General features: G+C 53.1%; 4 protein-coding genes across 4 annotated transcripts; 1 reads left to right on the forward strand and 3 right to left on the reverse strand.

Moving 5' to 3' along the window:
- Positions 1-3,195: 3,195 nt before the first annotated feature.
- On the reverse strand, positions 3,196-9,365 carry NCLIV_041830 (os07g0543600 protein, related; the record flags this gene model as incomplete). The annotated part of the gene is made up of 8 exons (XM_003881092.1): positions 3,196-3,365; positions 3,868-3,982; positions 4,925-5,154; positions 5,723-5,862; positions 6,605-6,663; positions 7,150-7,499; positions 8,004-8,053; positions 9,097-9,365. 8 exons carry the CDS (start codon positions 9,363-9,365, stop codon positions 3,196-3,198), a joined length of 1,383 nt encoding a protein of 460 aa, XP_003881141.1.
- Positions 9,366-10,460: 1,095 nt separating this feature from the next.
- Positions 10,461-11,276, reverse strand: NCLIV_041840 (conserved hypothetical protein; the record flags this gene model as incomplete). The annotated part of the gene is made up of 5 exons (XM_003881093.1): positions 10,461-10,595; positions 10,656-10,717; positions 10,773-10,833; positions 10,889-11,135; positions 11,191-11,276. 5 exons carry the CDS (start codon positions 11,274-11,276, stop codon positions 10,461-10,463), a joined length of 591 nt encoding a protein of 196 aa, XP_003881142.1.
- A 614-nt stretch (positions 11,277-11,890) lies between these two features.
- On the reverse strand, positions 11,891-13,169 carry NCLIV_041850 (putative Hsp20/alpha crystallin domain-containing protein; the record flags this gene model as incomplete). The annotated part of the gene is made up of 4 exons (XM_003881094.1): positions 11,891-12,105; positions 12,350-12,581; positions 12,695-12,784; positions 12,891-13,169. The coding sequence occupies 4 exons, from the start codon at positions 13,167-13,169 to the stop codon at positions 11,891-11,893; spliced, it is 816 nt and encodes a 271-aa protein (XP_003881143.1).
- A 1,196-nt stretch (positions 13,170-14,365) lies between these two features.
- NCLIV_041860 (conserved hypothetical protein) lies at positions 14,366-16,024 on the forward strand (the record flags this gene model as incomplete). The annotated part of the gene is made up of 4 exons (XM_003881095.1): positions 14,366-14,444; positions 14,671-14,742; positions 15,161-15,373; positions 15,786-16,024. 4 exons carry the CDS (start codon positions 14,366-14,368, stop codon positions 16,022-16,024), a joined length of 603 nt encoding a protein of 200 aa, XP_003881144.1.
- Between the last annotated feature and the right edge of the window lie 4,961 nt (positions 16,025-20,985).

Raw genomic sequence — 20,985 nt, forward strand, 5'->3', positions numbered from 1 at the left:
TTTTACTGCGCTCTCCGTCCCTCCACGAGAGGCTCTTTTCCCGTCGTCCCCGTGTTCTCCCTCTCCTCGCCCTCTTTTTTCTCTCCCTTTCTTGTGTCTGCTGATTCTTTGAGATCTCGCGCGCGCTCGCCTTCTCCTGGCTGGCCTAACAAACCGCTCTGGAAGCCTGGTGACGGCGAAAACGCTTCTGGCTTGCCTCTGACCGGAAGCGTGCGCGACGCGTGGGGGCGCACACTCGAAAGCGTCGGAAAATGCGAAGAGCTTCTCGCGCGGCAGACGACGGAAGTTCTCTTTTCCGCGCCGTGTCGTACTAGGAGTAATAATCTCTGAGCCAGCATGTAAAAGCCTGTTTTCTGCGGAGTAGATCCTATGAGCTGGACTTCTAGTCTACATCTTGGATCCGATTTCGCAACCTGTCTCTGGCGGACGACAGGGTGCTGTGTTTGTGGTGTTCGCAATCCAACATGGAATTCTGAATCTTCCATGAAGTCGGAAAGAAGAGGTCGAGAGCGCAGAGTGGTCGGGTGTCTCTTGGCCCTCTGCCGTACGGCGAAAGGACAGGAAGAACCCCAGACTGGGCTTCAATCCCTGCGGGACATTGGCCTCTGACACTAGCGCCCACGTCTAAGCATGCATCTGTTTTACTGATAGGAGGCTTTACAGCCGGCTTTTCACCGGCGGCGCCCCTCTGACTCTCGGCCTCCCGTGCATGCGGTGTTGCCTGCAGAGCCGTCCGCGCCAATGGAGTGGTCCTCCAACAAACTGCAGGAGTGAGCGTCGCGCCGGCCTAACGCTTCGCTTTCCCTTCCTGGAAACGGCCCTCTTCCTCTCGTCCCTGCCCCGTCCTCTGTCTCCCGACTCTGTCTCTTTGGCCGCGTGGAGCTCCGGCGCCTTGGATGCGTGTCTCCGCCGTGTCTTCTCGGCCCGAGGGCGTAAATCGTCATTTCGTAAACCTTTGGTTTCATCTACACGTATGCATGCACAGTGCGTGTGGGGAAAGAGGCGTTTATCAGCTTTTTCGGTTTCTGGTCTCAAAGGCAAACACCCTTTTGCCGGCTGCAGGTGGTCCCCGTTCCGCGCCTTTCTTTCCTTTTCAAGTGCGCATGCCATCCTGGTGTTTTCTCTTTTGTGTACCCTCTTCTGCTTGGGACGTTGGAACGGCTCATCTCTGCTCTTTCTCTCCAGCTTCGGCTTTCCCAGTTATGATGCCGACAACTCGCTCTTCGCTTTCGCGGAAGAACCTGAGCACGCCAGCGTGGGTGTTTTCTCTTTTCCGTCTCGCCTTCCGATCGGGTTCTCCAAGCACGAGTGCGGTTTAGGGCACTGGCAGATGTGTTCCTCCTTGTGAAGTCGTGTGCGCTGCTTTCCGTATCGCGTGGAAGAGGCGTCTCGCGCCTCTCGACCGTCCCAGTCTTGAGCTTGGTTTCGTTGCATCGCTGTTTGAAACGCGGGCGGTTTGAGCTTGATGCCTTTCCCGCGCAAAGGAACGACTGACAACGGCATTCCAGATGGCGGTCCACGCACATCTGTCGCACACGTTCGAACCGGAACGGAAACTTTTCACCTGCAATTCCAAACACCCCGCTAAACCCTCCTCGACAACTCCCCCGGCTCACACTACTGAAAGGCAAGAGGACAGAACGCGGCCTTCAGGAAATCCGACGAAAACACAGGCACCCCTGTATACATATATGTATACGTATATATACATATATATACATATATATACATATATATACATATATATAAATATGTATATATATATATATATATATGACTGTAGGATAGGTGTGGTTGCGATTACACGTGCACAGGTGTTCTGGTTCTTGGAGTTAGACCCGCGAGACGCAGGCATACAGCGCTGTCTTCGGTGGCCTCGATACCAAGGAGCGCGAAGAGCGGAGTCGAGGTCAGACACGGAACCGCGTTCCGTAGGTTCCTCCCACAGAATAGGAGACAGAGGAGAGAGAGCAGAATCCCACTTGCGCCGGCAGATGTGCCCAATCGCAGCGGCGAGTCCACACTGACGGAGAAGCATTCTTGTCAGCGCAGAAACGGGCGTCTTTGCTCTCAGTTGAAACCGTTCCAAGCAGGCTCTCCGAGAAAGCCTTCTTGGCGATCCAGCGAAAAGAAGTCTTGGCGTTCTCGCCTCGGAAAGAGACATCTGACTGGAGACTCCCCCGCCACGGCTGCCGGGGAGATTTTCCTCTTTGGAAAGGAGATAAGCTAACCGCCGAAGTCTTTTACCTCGTCCTGATTCTACTTTCCTGTTCCCTGCTCTCACCGCGTGTGCAAATCAACGCGACACGTCTCTACATAGCTCCGTCGCCACCCAGAGTGAAACGCTTTCGCCCCTCTTCCTGTCCTCATATCCCTTTTGTATCTCTAAAATCATTTTCACTCCCCTTCGTTCTCTCTCCCTCCACTCTTTCTCGTTCCCTCCGATCTTTCTCACTCCACTCTTTCTCGTTCCCTCCGATCTTTCTCACTCCATCTTTTCTTTTTCGTTGCTGTCTCTCTGTCTTAGCACCTTGCATTGCGGAGATGAAAACCGTTCTTTCCTCCACTGCAGCTCTCGGCAGCTCGGGCGATTCCGGACGCGTTGGACGTTTAGGGGTGAAGCCGTGTCAGTCCCCCCTCCTCGTCCTAAACAGAGGCCGTCGCAGCACATGCGGCTAACGCAACCCCTTTCGACACATAGCCATCTCGCTGCAGCTGGAACCGGGGCGTTCTCGATCATCACCGCCTCTCTTTTTTGAAGCATCCGTCTCGAACGAAGATGCAGGGAAAGGCCTTCGCTTGTAAACAGCCTGCATTTTGCGCATGGTACGGACAGCAGCCGAAACAAGGAAGGCCACCGACTGGGAGCTGTCTCTCTCTCTTTCTCGTTTACGTTTCCGGACCTTCGTCGTCCGAAACCGTGCGAGCGAGGCCGCTGCAGCACCTCGCGTCTGAAAAGTGGCCCCGCCACGCGTTACGGGAGAAACGAAACGTGGGGAAAGTGCCTGGAGCCGCCTCATCGCCGCTGAGTTCGCCCCGCCGACTTTGACAGGCTTCGCTTCTCCCCCCCCAGCGAGAGAGGTCGGAGACCGCCGTGGTCCCGTCCGAGGTAGTCCGGTCGCGCCAGGATCCGGCTGGCGACAGGGGGGGTGCTGTCTCTCCTGGCATTTTTGCCGAGGGTTCGTTGCTCGGGTTCTACTTCGGATCAACCAGAGCACTGAGTGGGATCTTGCAGATTCCGTTTTTCGCGAACGAGCCTGCCAGCAAGAAGTGGGAGACGTCGGAGAGCTCCACGCTCCCTGCGGACGGGAACTTCCCCCAACTGGCCACAAACCCCTCCGACACCGCCGAGCACTCCCGAGGCACTGCAACACAGCAACACGGACACGAAACAAAAAAAACAGGTTGCCGTTTCCAGAGCGGGGCGGACTCGTGCACGCAGCGAAGCGGGAAGAGAAGCGGGGCTGCACGGAGACACAGCGGAGAAGAAGAAAGCTGCTCACGGCCCGCCGCAGAGGCCGAGAACGGCACGAGACAGAGAGGGGCGAGAGAGAAGCGAGACGATACAGAGATGGCGAGGGGTGCGTGGAAAAGGACTCGTGGCAGACGCGCCACACAGGCACCAGGAGAAAAGGAAGCGAGGGAAAGCACGAGACTGAGGACGGTGACGGAACGGTGGGAAGGCCCTCGCGCAGCCTTGAGAGCCGAAGTTCGAGGAAAGACGAGGAACTGCTCTCAGGAACCATGGAAGGAGGGACGCGAATCAAAAGGTGAGGGAAGAGATGCGGAAGGCAGCACGTGAACTACACAGGCTATACGCAGCAGGCCGTCGATTGCGGTTGGTCTGTTCCGTCCGCATGCACTCACGCGAAATCCAGCGTCGAACTGTGCCCTGTGTGTCCAGGTGAAAGAGATGGCCGCCGCCACCCAGGTGAGTCAGAAGCCAGTCCAGCGCGACGCTAAACGCTTCGAACTCTGTTAGCTGCGAGAGGGAAAAGAACATTCCACACGGAGGAAAAGAGTCTCTGCGTGAAGCGCACGACGCGAGGCGCTCCGTGCACGCGTTTTTTTTTGTCGCCACGCACAAGAAGGCAACGCGTTTCCACAAGGAAGCGAGTCGTCCACGTTTCTCACGCGCAAGAGGTCTTCTCACTCGGAAAACTGCTTTGTCTATCCTCAGTTTCCCGAATCCTCGGCATGGGAAGTGCCCGGGCCATCAGCCGACTAGCCTCCACAATGGTTTGCCGGGCGCCGTGCTCAGCTCGGCAAGCTCGGCTTTCCCTTCCAAGTCGGCAAGCGTTTCAGGCGGACAGCAACCAGGAAGCAACCCAGCGTGTGGAAAACGACATAGCAAACGACAGACAAGGAGAGAGGCGATCTGCGCCGCTACGCGGACGTGAGAGAGCACGAACAACACGAGTGCCCGATGGAACCGTGGTCGCAGACACAGTTGTGGGCGACCGGGGGGAGAAAAAAGGCGCAACACCCTTCGCGGGGCTGGTGGGGATTTGGCGAGCAAACCGGACGCATGTGGCGAGGCCAGCGGAGACACTAGGCGCAGAAGGCCAGAGCCGAGGAAGGCCCTTTCAGCGGCAACTTCGAGCAGAGTGACGCAGCCGCAGTGAGGCTCCTCCAGTGTATCTCTGTCCCGGTCGCGCCTCCCTGTACACCATCTGTTCTTTCCGAGCCACGTGCCTCGCATGGCGTCGTTTTCGCGTCTGTTCTCATTCATTCCACGAGCGCGTCAATCGGGAGGTCCCACGCGCCGCGGTCTGCTGAGGACTGCCCCCAGTCCCTCGATGCACGACAGCGTCTCCCTGCATCTCTGAGGCGTCGCGCGCATGTTTAACGAGCAGTCACTCGACTCTCTACATCCCCCCGCCCGCGGACAGATCGCTGGTTTCCATTTTCGCGTAGCCTTTACCGGATAGAGAATCTCGCCGACAGTCTGGAGGTGAGTGAAAAACAGGCCGTTGGCCACGCGTCGGTGTAGCGCCTTGAGAATCGACAAGGCGACAGAGGGGCTGCTGACTTGGATCGACGAAGGAAACTTCTTCACGAACGCAGAACCCACGATGTACCCCAGACCGTTCGGCAGCTCGGTGATGTTGTCGGGGACGAACGGTAGATCGCTGGCCCACACCTTGACTTGGCCTGGACGGACGGAAACGGGAAATCCAAGAACCTTCGAAAAACGCGAAAACAGCGCGCAGTGCTTTCCGTCCGAAAGCCGACGTGTAGGCGCAAGCTTGTACACGTGGTGCTTCCACTCCTGCGAGGCGTACATACTCTGGCGGATACTAGACACAGTCAGAGAGACGGAGAACCCGACAAAAATACCCGCGAGGGACACAAACCTATACAGATATATGTGTGTTAAAAAGGCAGCATGCAGCACGGGGGAACGAACGAAACGCCGCACGAAGCAGAAAGGACAGGTCTTTTCTGCGTCTCAGGCAGCTTTTGTGCTACACACGCGGGCTGTGGACGGGACAGAAGCCGACGGCGGGTCCCATGTGCGTGGTCGTGCAGAACAGAGACTGTTGCGCCACAAGGACTTGTTTCGACATGTGTGCGACCTCCCACGCTGTGTGCGGATCAATCGACGAGGGCGGCGCGTTTGGGCCGTCCGCTTGTCGATCCTCCTCGGCGTCGAAGACTCCGCGAGATGGCCCCCGATATCCTCCGGCGCCTTTCCCGTCTTCGACTCTTCTTTTTCTACCTTTCCGAGGTCCCGCAATGTGAATTTTCTTGATGCTTCGCGTCTTGGTTTCCACCATGAGAATCGCGTCTCGACTGGGCGTAAAAGCGAGACCGTTGGGAAAGGCCAGTCTTTCCAGCACAACCGTGGCGCGTTTTGTTCTGAACCGCAAAGGCGAGAAGAACAGCTCTACGCAGTTACACGCAGGGGGCGTCACGCACACTCTCCTGAACAGCTGGACAGCGAGAAAACCTAAATCAACAACGGTGTGTGGAAACCGCTGCCGAATACAGGGGATGCATCCAGAGGCATGCCTCGACAGATTTGGCAGCACGCACGCGGTTACGCCAGCAGGGAGAGCTGGGTGGAGAAAGGCATGGAGGACAGAAAGGCACGCCACACAATGCACACAAATTGACCGCTACGCAGATGCGTAGATAGAAATCAAGAGTTAACAGGTACATGCCCAGTCCTCGCGTCGAGATTCAGACGCACAGAAAAGAGAGACGCCGGAGGCTACTGACCGGGGAAGCGCAACGCCAAGTAAAAAGACAAGGCAACAGATACACAGAGACAACCAAGACAAAGCGACGGATATGTGGGGGACAGGCATGCGAGCAGAGAACAATTGAGACCTTACAGGAAATGCAAGGCTCGGTGTCCGCATTTGCATATGCAGCTCAGGCTTCTATGAATGGCAGTCATTCTTCGATCTCTCTTCGTACTCAAGCAGAGAGGGATTTGTGACCGCGTTTTTCAGTGAGCAATGTGGGGGGCGTGAAACGGTGCGGTGGCACCTGCCTGGGAAGCGCAGAGAGGAAACACCACGAGAAGACAAATTCCCCTGAAAGGGACAGACTGTCGGTGTTCCTAACGGCGCGCCGATTCCCGGAAGATGCTCACTTGAGATTGAACTCCAGCAGCCGGCCCGTCGGCTCAGGTTCGAGGATGATGCGGCCTTTCTGGAAAGAAGAGCGGCACAGGAGAAAAGGAATGCAAAGAAGAGCCTTGTCCGCTCTTTTCAGATTCCGCAGAACCTTCAGCAACGCCTGTTTTTTGTTGCTTGTGCACATCAAAATGCGGCAGTTGCCTCGGAACCGTCTCTGTCGCTGAGCTGGCTGCTCCGTAGGAGCGAAAGTGACTTGCAGCGCGATAAATCTTCCACGAGGACACACGGGGGGTCTGGTCAGTGTGCTCTGTGGCCATGATCGACCAGTCGCATATATATATATATATATATATATGCCTACACGCGTGCAAATGCATACAGGTGAACTCGGTTAGACTCTTCAGGTTGTCTTTCATCTGTGTGCAATCGCTTTCGAGCATATCTTCACAGGGATACAGGAACGCGCGAATACGCCCGTGTAGAGACCCTTTGGAAGGTTCAAAACCGTGCACGAATCTGCATGTGCGACAGGATTCATATTGCCATCAAGGTCACTTACCGTGCCAAAGTTGTTGCTTTGCGAAGAATCTGTGAAATACACATAATCGCCATGCTTCAGCAAAGCGTTTGAAAAGTACGGGCGTTTTCCGTCCGCCTCACTAAGGAGCACATCGAAGTGGGAAGGCTCGTGGCGATCTCTCCGATATTGACCGGGGGGGACGTGGACCTTCAGCAGACCGCGAAAAACGTCGCACACAAGAAGTGTCTTGTCAGTCCCAGCTGCCGCAGCCTCCGGGTCAAGGAACTGGAGCCCGAGGGGGCGAGAACAAGAGTTGGGCGAAAGATTCTTTCCTTCCTTCTGTTTCTTCTTCGCCGCCGCCAGGTCGCACTTTCCGCCACAGTTCGATCCTACGAAGAGATACCGCCAGGGAGCCAGAAAAACGAGGACGGAAGCACTGAAGGAACGAGCGTCGGATGCGAACTTTAGGAAGGAAACGAGACGGAGGGGGGGCGGGGGGGGGGAGGAAGACGGAGCTTCAAAAAACGTGGAAAAAAAAGAAGAGGAAGGGTCGCAGCCCGTGTCCACTCGCAAGTTCAGCCACTTGACGATGAACGGGTTTCAGCAGACGCGTATTTCGAGTATAACTGCTGCCTCAGGTGTGCAGAGGGAAAGGGAAGAAGCGGCCCGCGAATGCGTAAATGCTCCGAGAATTTGACCGCTCTGTGTGAAAAAGGAAAGTCTGGGACATAAACGTGCGCTGCGGCTAATTAAAGGAATGGATAGACGAGGTGCGCGGGGAAGAGAAGGGGAGAAAGGAAGACGGATCTGTTTGTCCCACCTCCAGCAAGACTTGGAAAGCGGCCTCTGAAAGCCACGACGCAGTCTCTCAGAGCAGCCTCCGTGAGGCTCACCTAGACATGCAATGTCGACGTAGTCATCGTCACTCAGCAACTTCACGATCCTCCCTGGAAACATGGGGACAACAACAAGGAGGGGAGAGACGTACGTCGACAAAGAAAAGCCCCAATAAAATCACCATAGGTGTAAGGCAGATGTCTAGTTCAGGTTGTTTCTGGTGGTTCGAAACGGAAATTCGGTCCGTTCCTGGTCATCGTCACTAAGAGCGACAGGACAGGCTTCTCATAAGACAGAGGGCAGGCACACACCACAGGATGCGTGGTGGGGGTGTTCACGGCAGCAGTGCTGGTGTGTGGATTCATTCTGGAAACACGAGAAAAGCGGCGTTGAGTTTCTGTGCTCACCCAGATTCACCTGCTAACAGCTAGGTGCAGAAGCGGAGAACGGGGGCTTTCTCACGATCCAGTTTAAAAGTGAGTTGTATGGAAGAGTCATTTAGACAAACAGAGCCCCCTGCTCCTCTTCACCCTCTAGCTCCCGTTTCTAAGTTTCATCAGTGCAAAATCGAAAAATTCGCACCGCCCAAACAAAGCGAAAACGGCTCAATGACCCTTCACAAATGCGTACCATCGATCAACCCAGTGTAGACGCCGCCCGCAGGATCTTGAAGAAATGCTTCAGCTCCCTAAAAACAAGACACGTCACCCATCACGTCGCGGTGACATGAGGTTCTTCGATAGATGAAAGCGAGAGCGGGGCCGGCAGAACCTAGATAGAGAAAAAGATGTGGGCGAACCCAAAAGTCGGAATCAAACGGCTCTTGTTAAGCGGCTGTCGCCAGTGTTGGAGTCGCGCGCTCCACTTGTCTCATCCCGACACCAACTGAAAGTGAATGAGACCCTGCGCCAACGAGCAGCTTTTGCAAAGTGGCGATCCGGCATCGGGCAATGCGTACAGTGGCAGACAATAGGAGGGATGCTGCGATGAACAGAGGCATGTGAGTCGGTGACAGGAGAACGGCTTTCATAATTGCAAGACGTAGGCACAGCAGAGCCCATTTGTCGTCCCGGGGAGCCCAGTGTTCCCGGACGCCTTTGTTCGAGTCGTCATGGAGGTGTTTCGTCATTTTGAGCAGCGGAAGCTAACCTTTGTTTAACGGTGCAAAACGGATGGGAACGCAGATCAAAACGGTGCATCGTGTTGAGCTTTACCTGCACAGCGCCTCCGTATTCAAGAACTTTCACGTCGTCAAGCTTGAGTGTCTTGCGCAGAGTCAGCCACTCCTTCGCTGGTTCCGTGTCATCAACCGTCCGAAAAAGGGAATCCAAAAGGTGCTTCCGTCCGGAACTGGCATAGAACAGAGTGTCCAACAGTACAGCAACAGCAACAGGGAATAGGACCGCCACGAACTTCATTGTGATACCGTTTATTTCCGATATTACGACAGTCGAAAGCCCGCATGTATGTCTCCCTTCCCTTTCGCGGGAAACAGGCAGACACCAACAGCGGGTGAGGATTTGTCCTGTTCGCGGGGTCGCGCAAGTGCCCCAAGGCCAAGACAACATAAAAGAGACACGCTTTTCAGTATGTAGCCACCTCGCCTGTGCCACAAGAAACGTTTTGGTGACTCGGAGGGAGCGAAATGTGTAAGATCTCTCGAGCCAGTTTTGCTCAAACTCGCTAGTTAACCTTGAAAGATATTAAACACGCCGGATGAAGTCGGCTCCAGTAGAAGGAAACTGTAAAAATTGCAGGAGCAGAGATTTGTGGTGGTGAGTTTGACAGTAAGGTCTATTACCTGCATGCGACAAGAGCGTCCGCTCGCGACGACTTTTCCTACACATCGCTGAGTGGTGGAGACGAGACAGGGTCGCTCAACTGGCTCATTAGTTAATGGTTAATCCCCGTTGGCATCTCCAATCCCATTGGCTCTAACGTTTCGGTCGGTGCAGGCTTTCACGAGGTGTTAAAAAGACTGGAAGGACATCTCTGAGAGGCCGCGTTGTGCTGTCAGGTACCCTGTTAGCGTTTAGACCGGCGCACACGACTGCACAAAGGCGATCTAAAGAAAAATATCCGGACTGAAAGACCAGTATTGCCGGCATGCAGAAGGGACAGTGTGATGGACGGCAGCTGATGTCAACTTCAACGAAAGATCTCCCCATGTGTCCGCGGTGGCTCGTCTAGTGCTACAAAGTCAACAGAAAAAGAGTCGGTAAAGGTGACGCATTTATATCATGTCCACGTTCCTGTAAGGTGTATCGCAAGGGGTCGCAGTCGTCCATCCACCATGGGGCAGCAGATTGCAGTTCAACTCTCACTAAGCCTCTTTCGGGAACAAAGCAAAGCACCACCGGTGTATGCGGAAAGTAGTCAAGCTGCTCATATCACTACACCAAGGGAGCGGAAAAAAAAACAGGAAAGTCTTCCGCGGCCTTGCAGGCGGGGCTGGATGCAGAGAGAACGTCTAACTTTCGCCTAGGTTCGCCGTAATGGGGCGTATCTTGGCCCTAAAAAACAGCGGCATCCGTGGGAGCTTTCGTTTGCAGAGACAGGCGCAACAGCATGAGCCGGCCAACAACTTCGTCCATCCTCTCATCCCAGCAAGGGGATTCTTGCGCTGCTTGGATACTAGCAACTCTTGCCTGCCCATACGGTTAAATATCCAAAGTCTTATTCTATCAAACGTAACACAGTTGACGGACCTGCTCCAAGCGTCTCAACGCGCTACGTTTGAAGCTCTCTAGCTGCTTTCTGTGCAACCCGGCTTTAAAAAATATCTTAGATTACCATACGGTACGTGTACTCAGGATCTGGCCCACCTAACTCCTCGCGTTTCGAGCTGAACATCGCGACGGCTTTCGCAGACCGTTTCTCCAACTCCTGAGGGGGAGGACAATCGAAAGTGTGCTGGCAAACGCATCAAGACCCTCCGTACAGTGAGTTTCGCGGCTTCATCGCGAAAGAAATCGAGCAGCACTCTCTTTCGAGATCTAATTTTCTCGAGGTGCAAAGCCAGTTCGTCTTTTGACAGTTTGTGACGGTCTCTCAGCGTTTGAATGGCGGCCACTGCATGCTTCTTCAACTGGCGCCTTCGTTGCTTAACAAAACCAAGGATTTCATCGTAGAAATTGTCGATTATCTTGAGTAATCGCGCCTCTTTTTGTTTTTGTGCTTCGAGAAACCTGCACGATCATCCGGTATTGAATGATTTTAACGTGCACCGTCCACTGCTGATACCTGTCTTGGACGAGCTGAAGAAATGCTTGGATTTCAGTTGTGCCGCATTTCTCGATGAATTGATCGAGGTTCGCTAGGGGCTCCATGATTGAAAATTTGCAGATTGAGACCGAGTCATCTGTGATACAGTGTTTTGTGGAGACTCTAAAAACCGAAAAAGTGACCAGTGGCCGGTCAGCACCAGTGATTCGCATCGCCGTTGTATATACAGCACAAGTACCTTGGCGATTGTAGAAGGCCGTAGGAGCCATGGTGCACCACATCAACTCGTGGCCGGAACAGCACGTTAGCTGCACTCACTTCGTGGAGCTCTCAAACCTTTCGGATTCATCAGGTGATACCAACTGAGCACTTCTCGAGGAGTTCCAACTGTTCCTGTGGACATGGGCGCCTGAATTCCCCATTCTGATACCTGAACACACCATTCCCTCGACACCTTTATATCTCATTTGGGTCCTTCTGATTCTCCACCATACTCCGGAGAAAGGCTTAACCACGTTCCATGATGAAACCAATTATAAACGTGGGGGTTCACCAAACTTTTGGTACCACGAATGGAGCGTCACGCGCCGGATGTGAAGTGGTGGACCAAACAGACAGCACTGGGAGCTCGAGTCTATCCTGAACCACAAGAGCTCTAGCTATCAAGGGTCGTTCATCGTTTCTATCCACCCATGCCGCTGAAGAAGAGAGGGAAAAATCACTGCACATCAATCTTCTTCTTCGTTATTGTGTGCTCGTCTTTCAGGCCAACCGCGACTTCCAAAACACCTTGCTCCATCGACGCCTTGATGCTGTCCTCTGCCGCGTTTGCGGGTAGTTGAAACTTCCTGTAGAAGAATCCAAATGGTCGTTCTTTGATGATACCATTACTTTCCTGACCTAACATGCTTTCCCCCTGTTTAGGTCGCTCGCCTGAAAAGAAGAAAAACAACGACAACCCTGTCGAAAGTGACCGTGATTTGTCGTTTCTCTGTCGTGTTCAATCATTATCACCGTTACAACCCGGTAGTTCTTTCTCACAATTACAACGAGCCTATTCGTGCACGATTCAAAAAAAAAGCTGCAGAGGCCCCGAGCAACGACCGCAGGCGTCTACGCGAGGGTAGAGTATACATTCGGCTCACCCTATAACCGAGTTGAAGAAAATAATGCGTACCGGAGATTGCAAGAGCTCCTTTGTCCAACTCGATCTCCACATCTTTCTTCTCAAAACCAGGAAGGTCGAATAATAGAACTAATCTCTTGCCATTGGCGTCGTAGTACGCATCAAGGCGAGGTCGAAAAGAGATCTTGTTGCAAATCTCCGCTGAACCGGGGCCCACTTCGAAAATCGAGTTGGGAGCGGCGACCACAGGAGTTCCGGTGACGACTGGATACCAGTATCCACCCTGACGCGTCACAAGCAGTATTTACATCACAGTGCAACAGTGACACGCCCATCGTGCTGCAATCACATGGGATGCTATCCCTGATGAAGCGCACTGTCGTAGGCGAGACTTACTGTGGTGCTGTAGACCACGTTGGTCCCTTCTTGCGGGCGAGTTCGTGGCGCGTGTGCATCCAAGTACTCCTTGACGTCTTCCCAAGTAGCCTGATCATAAAACGAAGAGAGGCTTTGGTCGCAAACTTTGAAACATCAGTTGGCTGAATCGGATTTTTTTCCACTATTCCTGGTGCTAACGAACCGGCTGACCGACCTGTCCGGACTCGATAAGTTGCTTGGTGCGTGGATCGTCCATTATAATCTTGCCCTGATCTTCCAAGTAGCGCTTGAGATCGTCGAAGGTAAACCTAGCCATTGTTGTTGTGGGTCCGGTCGTGGACCCGCACGAATGGACTGCATACGAACTCGTCGCAGTTACCGGAACGCTACGGACGGTGTAGGTGGCCGTTCTGGTCGTTGTGGTTGTTCCGCCCGGAATCGTAGAAACGCGCTGAGTGATACGCGTGTCCCCCGGCTCGCCGGAGTCCGCCATGGCTGTTGACGTATCAGAAAAGCAGGAGACGATCTACAACGAAACACGACTGGAAAAGCCAGAACTAATAAACACGATTGTGTCAAGTGTCGGGAATCGCCGGGAATGCGAAACTCTACACAGTTGGTTGGTTTGATCGTGTGCCTGAGAAGGATGAGTCGTCGCAAATGGCGGAGTGTGTCTGCCATCCAGCTTCGTGCACGAGCTCAAAGCGACAGCCGTGTAGTTCGCATCCGTATGCTGCATCGCTTGCCTACAAACAGTTCCAGCGGCTGAGCCTGCACAAAACCGTGCGTTCACGGAATTGGGAAGCGGTTCAAGAAAAGAACCACCTGGAAGGCCTCCATGGAATCGATCACACCCTGAACATCCGCTTCTATGCAACTACTCGCTGGCTTGACATTTATTGAGCCCGCTCCAGTCAACAGAGTGTGCTGATGTAACACGCTACCCTAGGGCTGTTTGCACAGATCGATTGCATGCAAGCGTTCGCTGCCAAGAGCTGCCGGCCCCTTCCAACGTCCGCTGGCAGTTGTTCTACAACTGTGACATCGTCGTGCACCATTCAAAGAAACGTGCTTTAGGTTTATGCCCAGAGAGTTGGATCTGCAAATGCATATCCTGACGCGGTTGCAAGGAGGGCGAAGTGGGTGTGCGTGGTGGTCTCGTAGGGACCCTGACCAACCACAACAGCGCTGCGACACGCTGACGCACGAAAAAGCCAGCGGTGCCGTATGTCATATCAGTTTCCTCAATTCCGAGAGTTTTGTGTCTCCCAGTGGGAAAATCACGTCAAGGAATGAGAGCGAAGCACCCTACCTGTGTCTGCCGGCCTGTTCGTTGGTGTGTCTGACCGAGGCGCCATGTTCCAGTCATGCAGGAGATGTGCAGGCACCGCCCGGTTACCTTTTCTGATTAATAAGCGCAGTTTCAATTGTGATTGGTATCAGGAAGCGTCGCAACACCGACACGGGCGCTCTTCAAAACTGCAGCTTGTCATTGTGACCAAGCGCATCCTACACCTAGAGGCTTTCCCTGTTTTGTCATTTTTGCTGCGGAGCGTTGCCCGCTAGGCGGACGAACGTTAGGCGGCGAAGAGAGGGGGGGCAGTGATTATCTGTTTTTAGCCGGAGCGGCGCTTCGTCAGCTGGAGTGCTCCGCCAGTCGCCATGAGTCGTGGTAGCAGGTGAACAGGAATGTCCACGATGGCGACAGGTCCGTCGCAGGCCATTCGGTTTATTGTGAACAGGACTGGCAATCTGCCCGTCATCAAAGGTAAGAAGGAATGACCCCTGTATTTTGAGAGAATGCTGCTGATGTCGTTACCAAAACGGACATCCGCACGCGTCCACACAAAGACAGCTTCGAGAGCAACCGGGGGAACCATGTATTCAACGCGGCAAACTAGAGATTCCTATTCTATGGCAAAGCGCTTCCTAAGGCGGGATTCGGTGGTCTCCATGATTCTTGCTTGTCCATCTTGGCCACTGCAATTCTGCAGATGCGCAGATTGACCCTACCTGGACGGTCGATCGCATCATTCGAGAATGTTTCGCCTCCGAGCTTGCAGAAGGTACAAGCCAGAGTTCCAACAACACAACGCTACCGCAGCTTTGTCGCTTTTGATGCTATTTCTGCGATTGGATTTACGTCGACAAGGAACGCCAGTCTCACTTTTCGTATAAACGGTGTTAGGAAGGGAGCCTCTAAATTGTGCGCGTAGCAGGTGTTTGATGTTCTCAGGCGGCGGTATTATGCGTGTCCACGCGATGTTTTGCTGTTGTCGGTGAACGTGTTGCAAGTTTTCACCCCATCTCTTCTTAGATGTTGAGGGATTACTGCGTGTCAGTAGATGTTCTTCCACGTATTCAAGAGTGCGGATCCTTCTCGTGGTTAATAGTCTATCGATCTCAGTAGGTGCGTGTATGAGAATGTAATGTGCAGTGCAACCGAGTGGTTTACAGCATGCCTTGCGGTCTCCTATTTCTCAGGAGAACACGTTCGGCTCATTTATATGGGTCACGTGCTCCAAGGAAATGCAACGCTGAGTTTCAGCCTTTCAGGGAACTCTCCGTATGCAGGCGTAGTACGGAGCAACGGGGCTTCCGCGCCAGCCGCATCCAGTGGGCTGTGTACAATCCATGCGCACATCCGGGCAGACTCAGGACCCGCTGGGAGGGCAGCCCCCAGAAATCTTAACCACGGTGCGTTCTCCCATATAAGTATCCCCCATTCCGACTTCCTGTTTGAAAGGGATGTCACAATGCGAAATGGTATACGAATAATGCAAATAGTCGCGGTTTCACTTGCACACTTCCGCTCACGGCTAACTGTCGGACACGTTGCTTCCACATGAGTCCGAGCCATCGAGCTGTACCTAGATCTACAGAGCATGCTGCCGGCGTCCGGTTGAATGGGCGGCCACAGGGGACGCAAATGAAACGTGGCCCCATTGGAATGAAGTGGTCCATCAGCCGAAGCTACAAGCGTTATACACACTTTGTGTAGTTTGTTCAGTTTGACAAGCTGTTCTGACATGTCCGATTCATGAGAGGTGTTCTAGAAAGAATGCAACTGACCTTCAGCTTTGCTGTGCATCCGCTGCTTGTCGTGCAGATGGTAGCACGGTCGCGGGCGGCGGCGACTGGTCAACAACAGTACTGAGAGTGGCCAGTTTTATCATTCTAGGAGCGTGCTGGTATCACAGGGCTATCTCCCCTATAGATTATACCATTGTGTCGACAGCGATTCTGTGTGTTTTCACTGCCATATTTCTTCTTTGCATGCGATCTGTGTTTGACATGTCGCTGCGTACTTTGCTCCGGATACTCCGGTTGCCACGTTTACTCTCCTGAGCTACACAGCAAGAGAATGGGTACTTCGTATGTATGCATACATGATTGAATAGAGATACAGAGCTATAATTTCTCACCGTATATGTATATATGTGCAAATGAATGGCACATCTCATTACAGTTATTTCTGTCATGTGACTCCTTTCTTCCTTTCGGTGTCATTTACGTTTCTCCGTACCTGGCGCCGTTCATGTGTGGCCATTAAATGATGTTTTCCACGGGCCATTGTCTTTTCTTGATTTACCAAAAGTGAGAATATCAGCTACCACCAAACAAATATAGGGATCATCCTGGGAAACTGGAGAGCAGAAATCTGTTGCATGTTCAGATACCGCGATGTGTCCTCTTTCCATACTGACACCTAACGTCTCCGATGTGCGTTTGAAATAGGTGGTGGACCGCATGTCTGAAGCCGCATCCGTATCTCAGCTTGCCAGTGGACACAGTAGTATAGCTTGTCGCGGCGGACTGCTCCCGCCCATCATCGTGAGATTGAGGTGATGGAGCATTCTTGCCGTACAAATGTAGTTCGCGGTGGCTGTTGTCGTCGCAAAAGAAGACTCATGTCCGCATTTTTCGTCTACGACTTACTTATGTGCATTAAGTGGTGCAACAGTTTTCAAGCCAGCCGCGGACACGGAAAACCACAAAGGAAGGCCCGTGTACCTTGTCGACTCAGTCGTGTCCTGTGGAACGGTATGTGGAACGGCAGTACTGCGCGCTCACACAAAATCGAGACATTGGGACAGGAAGTCACGAAACGTAGACTTGTGTTACAGTGATCCTACTCCAAGCCTCAGAGCGGCACCATTTATCCCCCAGCGCAACTCGGCCTTGACATGAAAGCTATTGAGGTGTTTCGGTGAGAATGAGGTGTCCCTGTCAACAAGCATGTTTTTGCCCTTTAAAAAAAGAACCGAGTGTGACGGGAGAGATGCAGATTCCATAGAATCCAGCAGAATACGGTTGAATGACGTTATACGCATTAGATTTTCTGTCGAACGACGGACTTTGCCGCTGATTCCAACATCGCCTAGACATCCAGCGCGAGTACTGGCATGAAGAGGCCAAGGGAAGAGAAATTTTTGCTTATAGCATATATGATCAACTGCCCATCCTCAGACTAGAAAATCCTCCGGGTTGCGCGCATTAGTGCAACCAAATTCGGGTATGTGGCATCGGAACTGCTGATGGATATGCCCACACCCAAGCCAGTATTCCCTAGCCAGCTAGGGTCCTCCGAATGACACCCGCATTTCCAAAGACTAAAGGGGAAACCGTATTTGCCAGTTTTCCCCTTTTACGACCGCAACAGAAATGTGAGGTTCTGTCCCGGACACAAACACCAGTAACGGAATTATTGCCGTAAGACCGTGCCACGCGGGACGAAGGCCGAGGAACGTCCGAGTTCCTGCAAGTAGTTGGGCGGTGCCATAGAGATCCCTGAGGAGTCGCTCACTTCTGTCACAGTACCTTTGGAGAGACATGGATCTCGGTATTTGCGGTTAAACTGCATTTGCGCCTCTTCGTAACGGTAGCAAACATAGCAAGGCGTGTCACCAAGCGGAACGCTCGGCCGGGGCCGGCTACTGAGCTGCTGTGTCTCTAGCGGGCGAAAAGCAGTCCCACCTTGTGGGTATCCTGCCGCACACTGAGCTGTTAGCGCTTAGCTGCATTTTCACATCGTACCGATACTTGGATTGACGGTACATTCTGAAGGGTCCTTTTTGGTTACTCATTTTTGTACAGATTTTGTGCGCTTCATTCGAAGCAGCACATCCACACAGTCGCTTCCTTCCGCAAGCGGGGCCACAACGCTTGTTTTTTAACCTGGCCAGTCCATCGGCTTCCGAACCGGCAAAAGGACCTCTCTTTTCCTCAGGAGTGTTGTGTACGATTCAAACGACGTTTTTGACCGTTGACTCCAAAGGTATTGGCTCCGTCAGAGGGGAAAGCCCTGTCGTGTCGACCCTTTTGCTTTCTGGAGCAAGGAACTTTCAGGGAGAACCGGACAACTTTTCTTCCTTGGGGACCCGGACACTTTTCCCTGTGCCCTCGCATCCGCCCCCTTTCGTTTCTACTTGCAGGACAAACTGGTACATCAGTCGCTTAGAAAGGCATGTAAATATCCTGTCGTCCTAGGAAAGTTTCGGTATACTACAGGACAGGCCGTGTCTTCCAGGCGACAAGTTCCGCTCGACACACACTGCGAGGTCCGAGCCTTCAGCAGCGCGCGTATTCTCGGCTGATCATGGTAGTAAATTATGATTCACCTGTTGCGTCCTGATGGGGAACGCGTGTCACTTTTGTCGAAATGGACGTCGGCCTGAGTCCCCAGGGAAGGAGCTGGGTACACCGGAAGAAACTGGGTCGTACACCTCCCCGCAAGGTGCTCCCCACGGTTCTCCTTCCCGTCATGCGAGTAGTCGCAGTAAGGAACTCCGAAAGGAACTGAGCTTTCGGCGAGCCGGAACAGGTACGTACGTCGATGGCGAAGTCGGGACACTTCATCAAACTCGAAGGAGAGGGACTGAACTGCGACGCTTTGTGCAGGTCCCTGAGCTGTTCACGCATTAGTATCGATCTGAATCTCGAGCACCTCAGCGATATGCTGGATCACATTTTCTTGCTTACTCTTTTGAATTGTCAACCATGGGACAAATGGAGTGTTTTTTTATGGAGCCTGCTTCTCTTGAACGTGGGTCCCCGTCGGGCTGTCAAGCGTATGTGAGTGCAGCAAGTGGGAGCTGCTGCTGTGCCACGTCACGAGTCGTTTTTCTTCGCTTTTCTTCTATGTGCATTTTCAGGCTTTTCAAATGAGACCGATGGCGGCGGGGAAGTATCGGATGGATCGAAGCGATACAGTAGTCCATCCCTGCGATCTTGCAAGACTCTGGCGCCTCAGGAAGAAGATCAGCTACGATCTTTCTATGAGCGCAACCTTGTTGAACAAGAGAGGTACGAATCACTGAAAAGAATTTGCGCAAGGAAAAGTAGTGGTAGCCGCGACAGTGTGCTTGGCTGCTGATTGCAGTGGTGTGTTTTCATCTACCAAGGCGACCTATTCTAGCGTGCAGCTGTTGGGTTTGCAGAAAAGGCAGCTACTTAGGTCACATCTGATCGAATGTCCGTTGTGGACTCTAGGCTGAAGTCTGCTGCTGCGGTGGATACACGTTAGTCTCGCCCGGAGGCGTACGGAAGTGACTGGGCTGTGGGAAGTGGATAGGAACTTTTCAGCGATTGTTCAAGGGCGCACCCCGTTGGGGGCGTGATTTTCACAGTGCACCGTCGGCGGTGCGTACGGAACGGCATGGAGAACATTTTTTTATTCCATCCGCGACGACGTTCAATACGTTCATCCGCAAGAATCTTGACCTCATGAGGAACAAGGCACTGGCTTCTGTCGATCTGGTATTCTTTCCTCGTAATGGCAGAGCATCCGCGAACGCAAGTTCGCGTATAAGCTCTGCAGCGTATCTCTTTATGCGGTCTGAATTTTCGCTGCGCGTAAGTAACGGAAAAGCAGCTGAGACGATGTGATTTTGGCCTTGTGTGTGTGTGTGTGTGTGTGTGTGTGCCGATCCTCTAGGCACGTGTCGTTCATTTTGAACGAGGAGGCGAAGTTGCGGCGCGGGGAGACGTACTCTCGGGTGCCGTCGCTCCACGCCAGAGAGGGATCAGAGACTCTCGTCCCTGTGGATCCTCACGAGGTTAACGAGGCCATGGAACGGTTTGACGTCTTCAGTCCGGATGAAAGACATTCACGAGTTGAAGAGATTCTCGAAAAATATGTTGAATCTCAAGTGTAAGTAGCGCCCCGTAAGGTGTACACTCTAGGTTCCAGAAAGCCCCTTTTGCAATACCTTCAGCGAGTTGCCTCGTAGACGTGCAAGGTTTCGTGTTTTTTGTTGAGGGATAAGCGCCTTGAAGAGACCGGTCTTTTCGCGAAACAGCGCTGAAGATCCGGTCCCGACGAGCACAGTCCCGCCTGTCCGGTAGCGTAAGAGTGGCCATCGCTAAAACAGCTTTGTAGAGTGTGCGGGGTGGAACGGCCAAGACAGAAGGCGCAAGTGCCGCTCGGTCTGTTCTTTTCGATCCAAACATTTTTACCGTGCTTTCTGTCTTTGTGTGCCTCCTGCGGGTTGTCTGTTTCTTAGCGAGAGCGGCAATACGCAGTCACTGCGGAGTTTCGGTGGCCGTGCCAGTCCAGGATCGTCAATACTTCCCTGATCTGTCTTCTGTTTGCAACACGCTTTCGTCGTCTTCGCAACACATCGCAAAAGAGGGAACCGTGGCGAAACACATGTCAGCCCAGCAGCCAAGCGTGCGACTGGCTGTTTGCAGCACACACAGAGCAGCTGCAGGACACAGGTCGACGCCCGTTTGCATCATGATCAATGAAAAGTTGTTGAGAGTGTTACACGTGTGATGCCCATTCGTGAGAGGGTCGTGCCCGCAGGTGTTACCACGTGCGGCGGCAACCTGAGATCTTGCCGCATGAAGTTTTGGCCAAGTACCATCAGTCTGACATTTTGGTTTGCCAGAGTGCCGCGGCATTCGAGTAGTGCGAGTACCGCTGGGCGCAGCGGACAGAGATGAGTTCGCTTCTGTCGCTGGCGTCTTCAAAATTTGGCAGTGACGGTTTTGAACGACAGAGCGCCCGAATGTGTAGTCATTCTTGCATTCACAAGGGATCTTATGCAGATGCAGTGTATGTCGCTTTGGTCGTCCTCACGGTTTTCATGTTGACCCGGGGGAGATGGTGTTGCTGGAAGAATCATCGCCGCCGGTGATGTCGTTCGGGTCCAAATGAAGACAAGAGATGTTCGTGTTCGCTGTGTCGTGTTAATGGTGTATCGTGATTCTGGCAGAGCATGCGTTGTCAAGGCTGATGATCGCTCAAGCGGGTTTTTTCGCTGGAGCGTGGAGGTTGACAGTTTCCTTTGTCCGTCGCGCGGACC

The sequence above is a fragment of the Neospora caninum genome, chromosome IX (genome assembly GCF_000208865.1).
Source record: "Neospora caninum Liverpool complete genome, chromosome IX".
Lineage (NCBI taxonomy): Eukaryota > Apicomplexa > Conoidasida > Eucoccidiorida > Sarcocystidae > Neospora > Neospora caninum.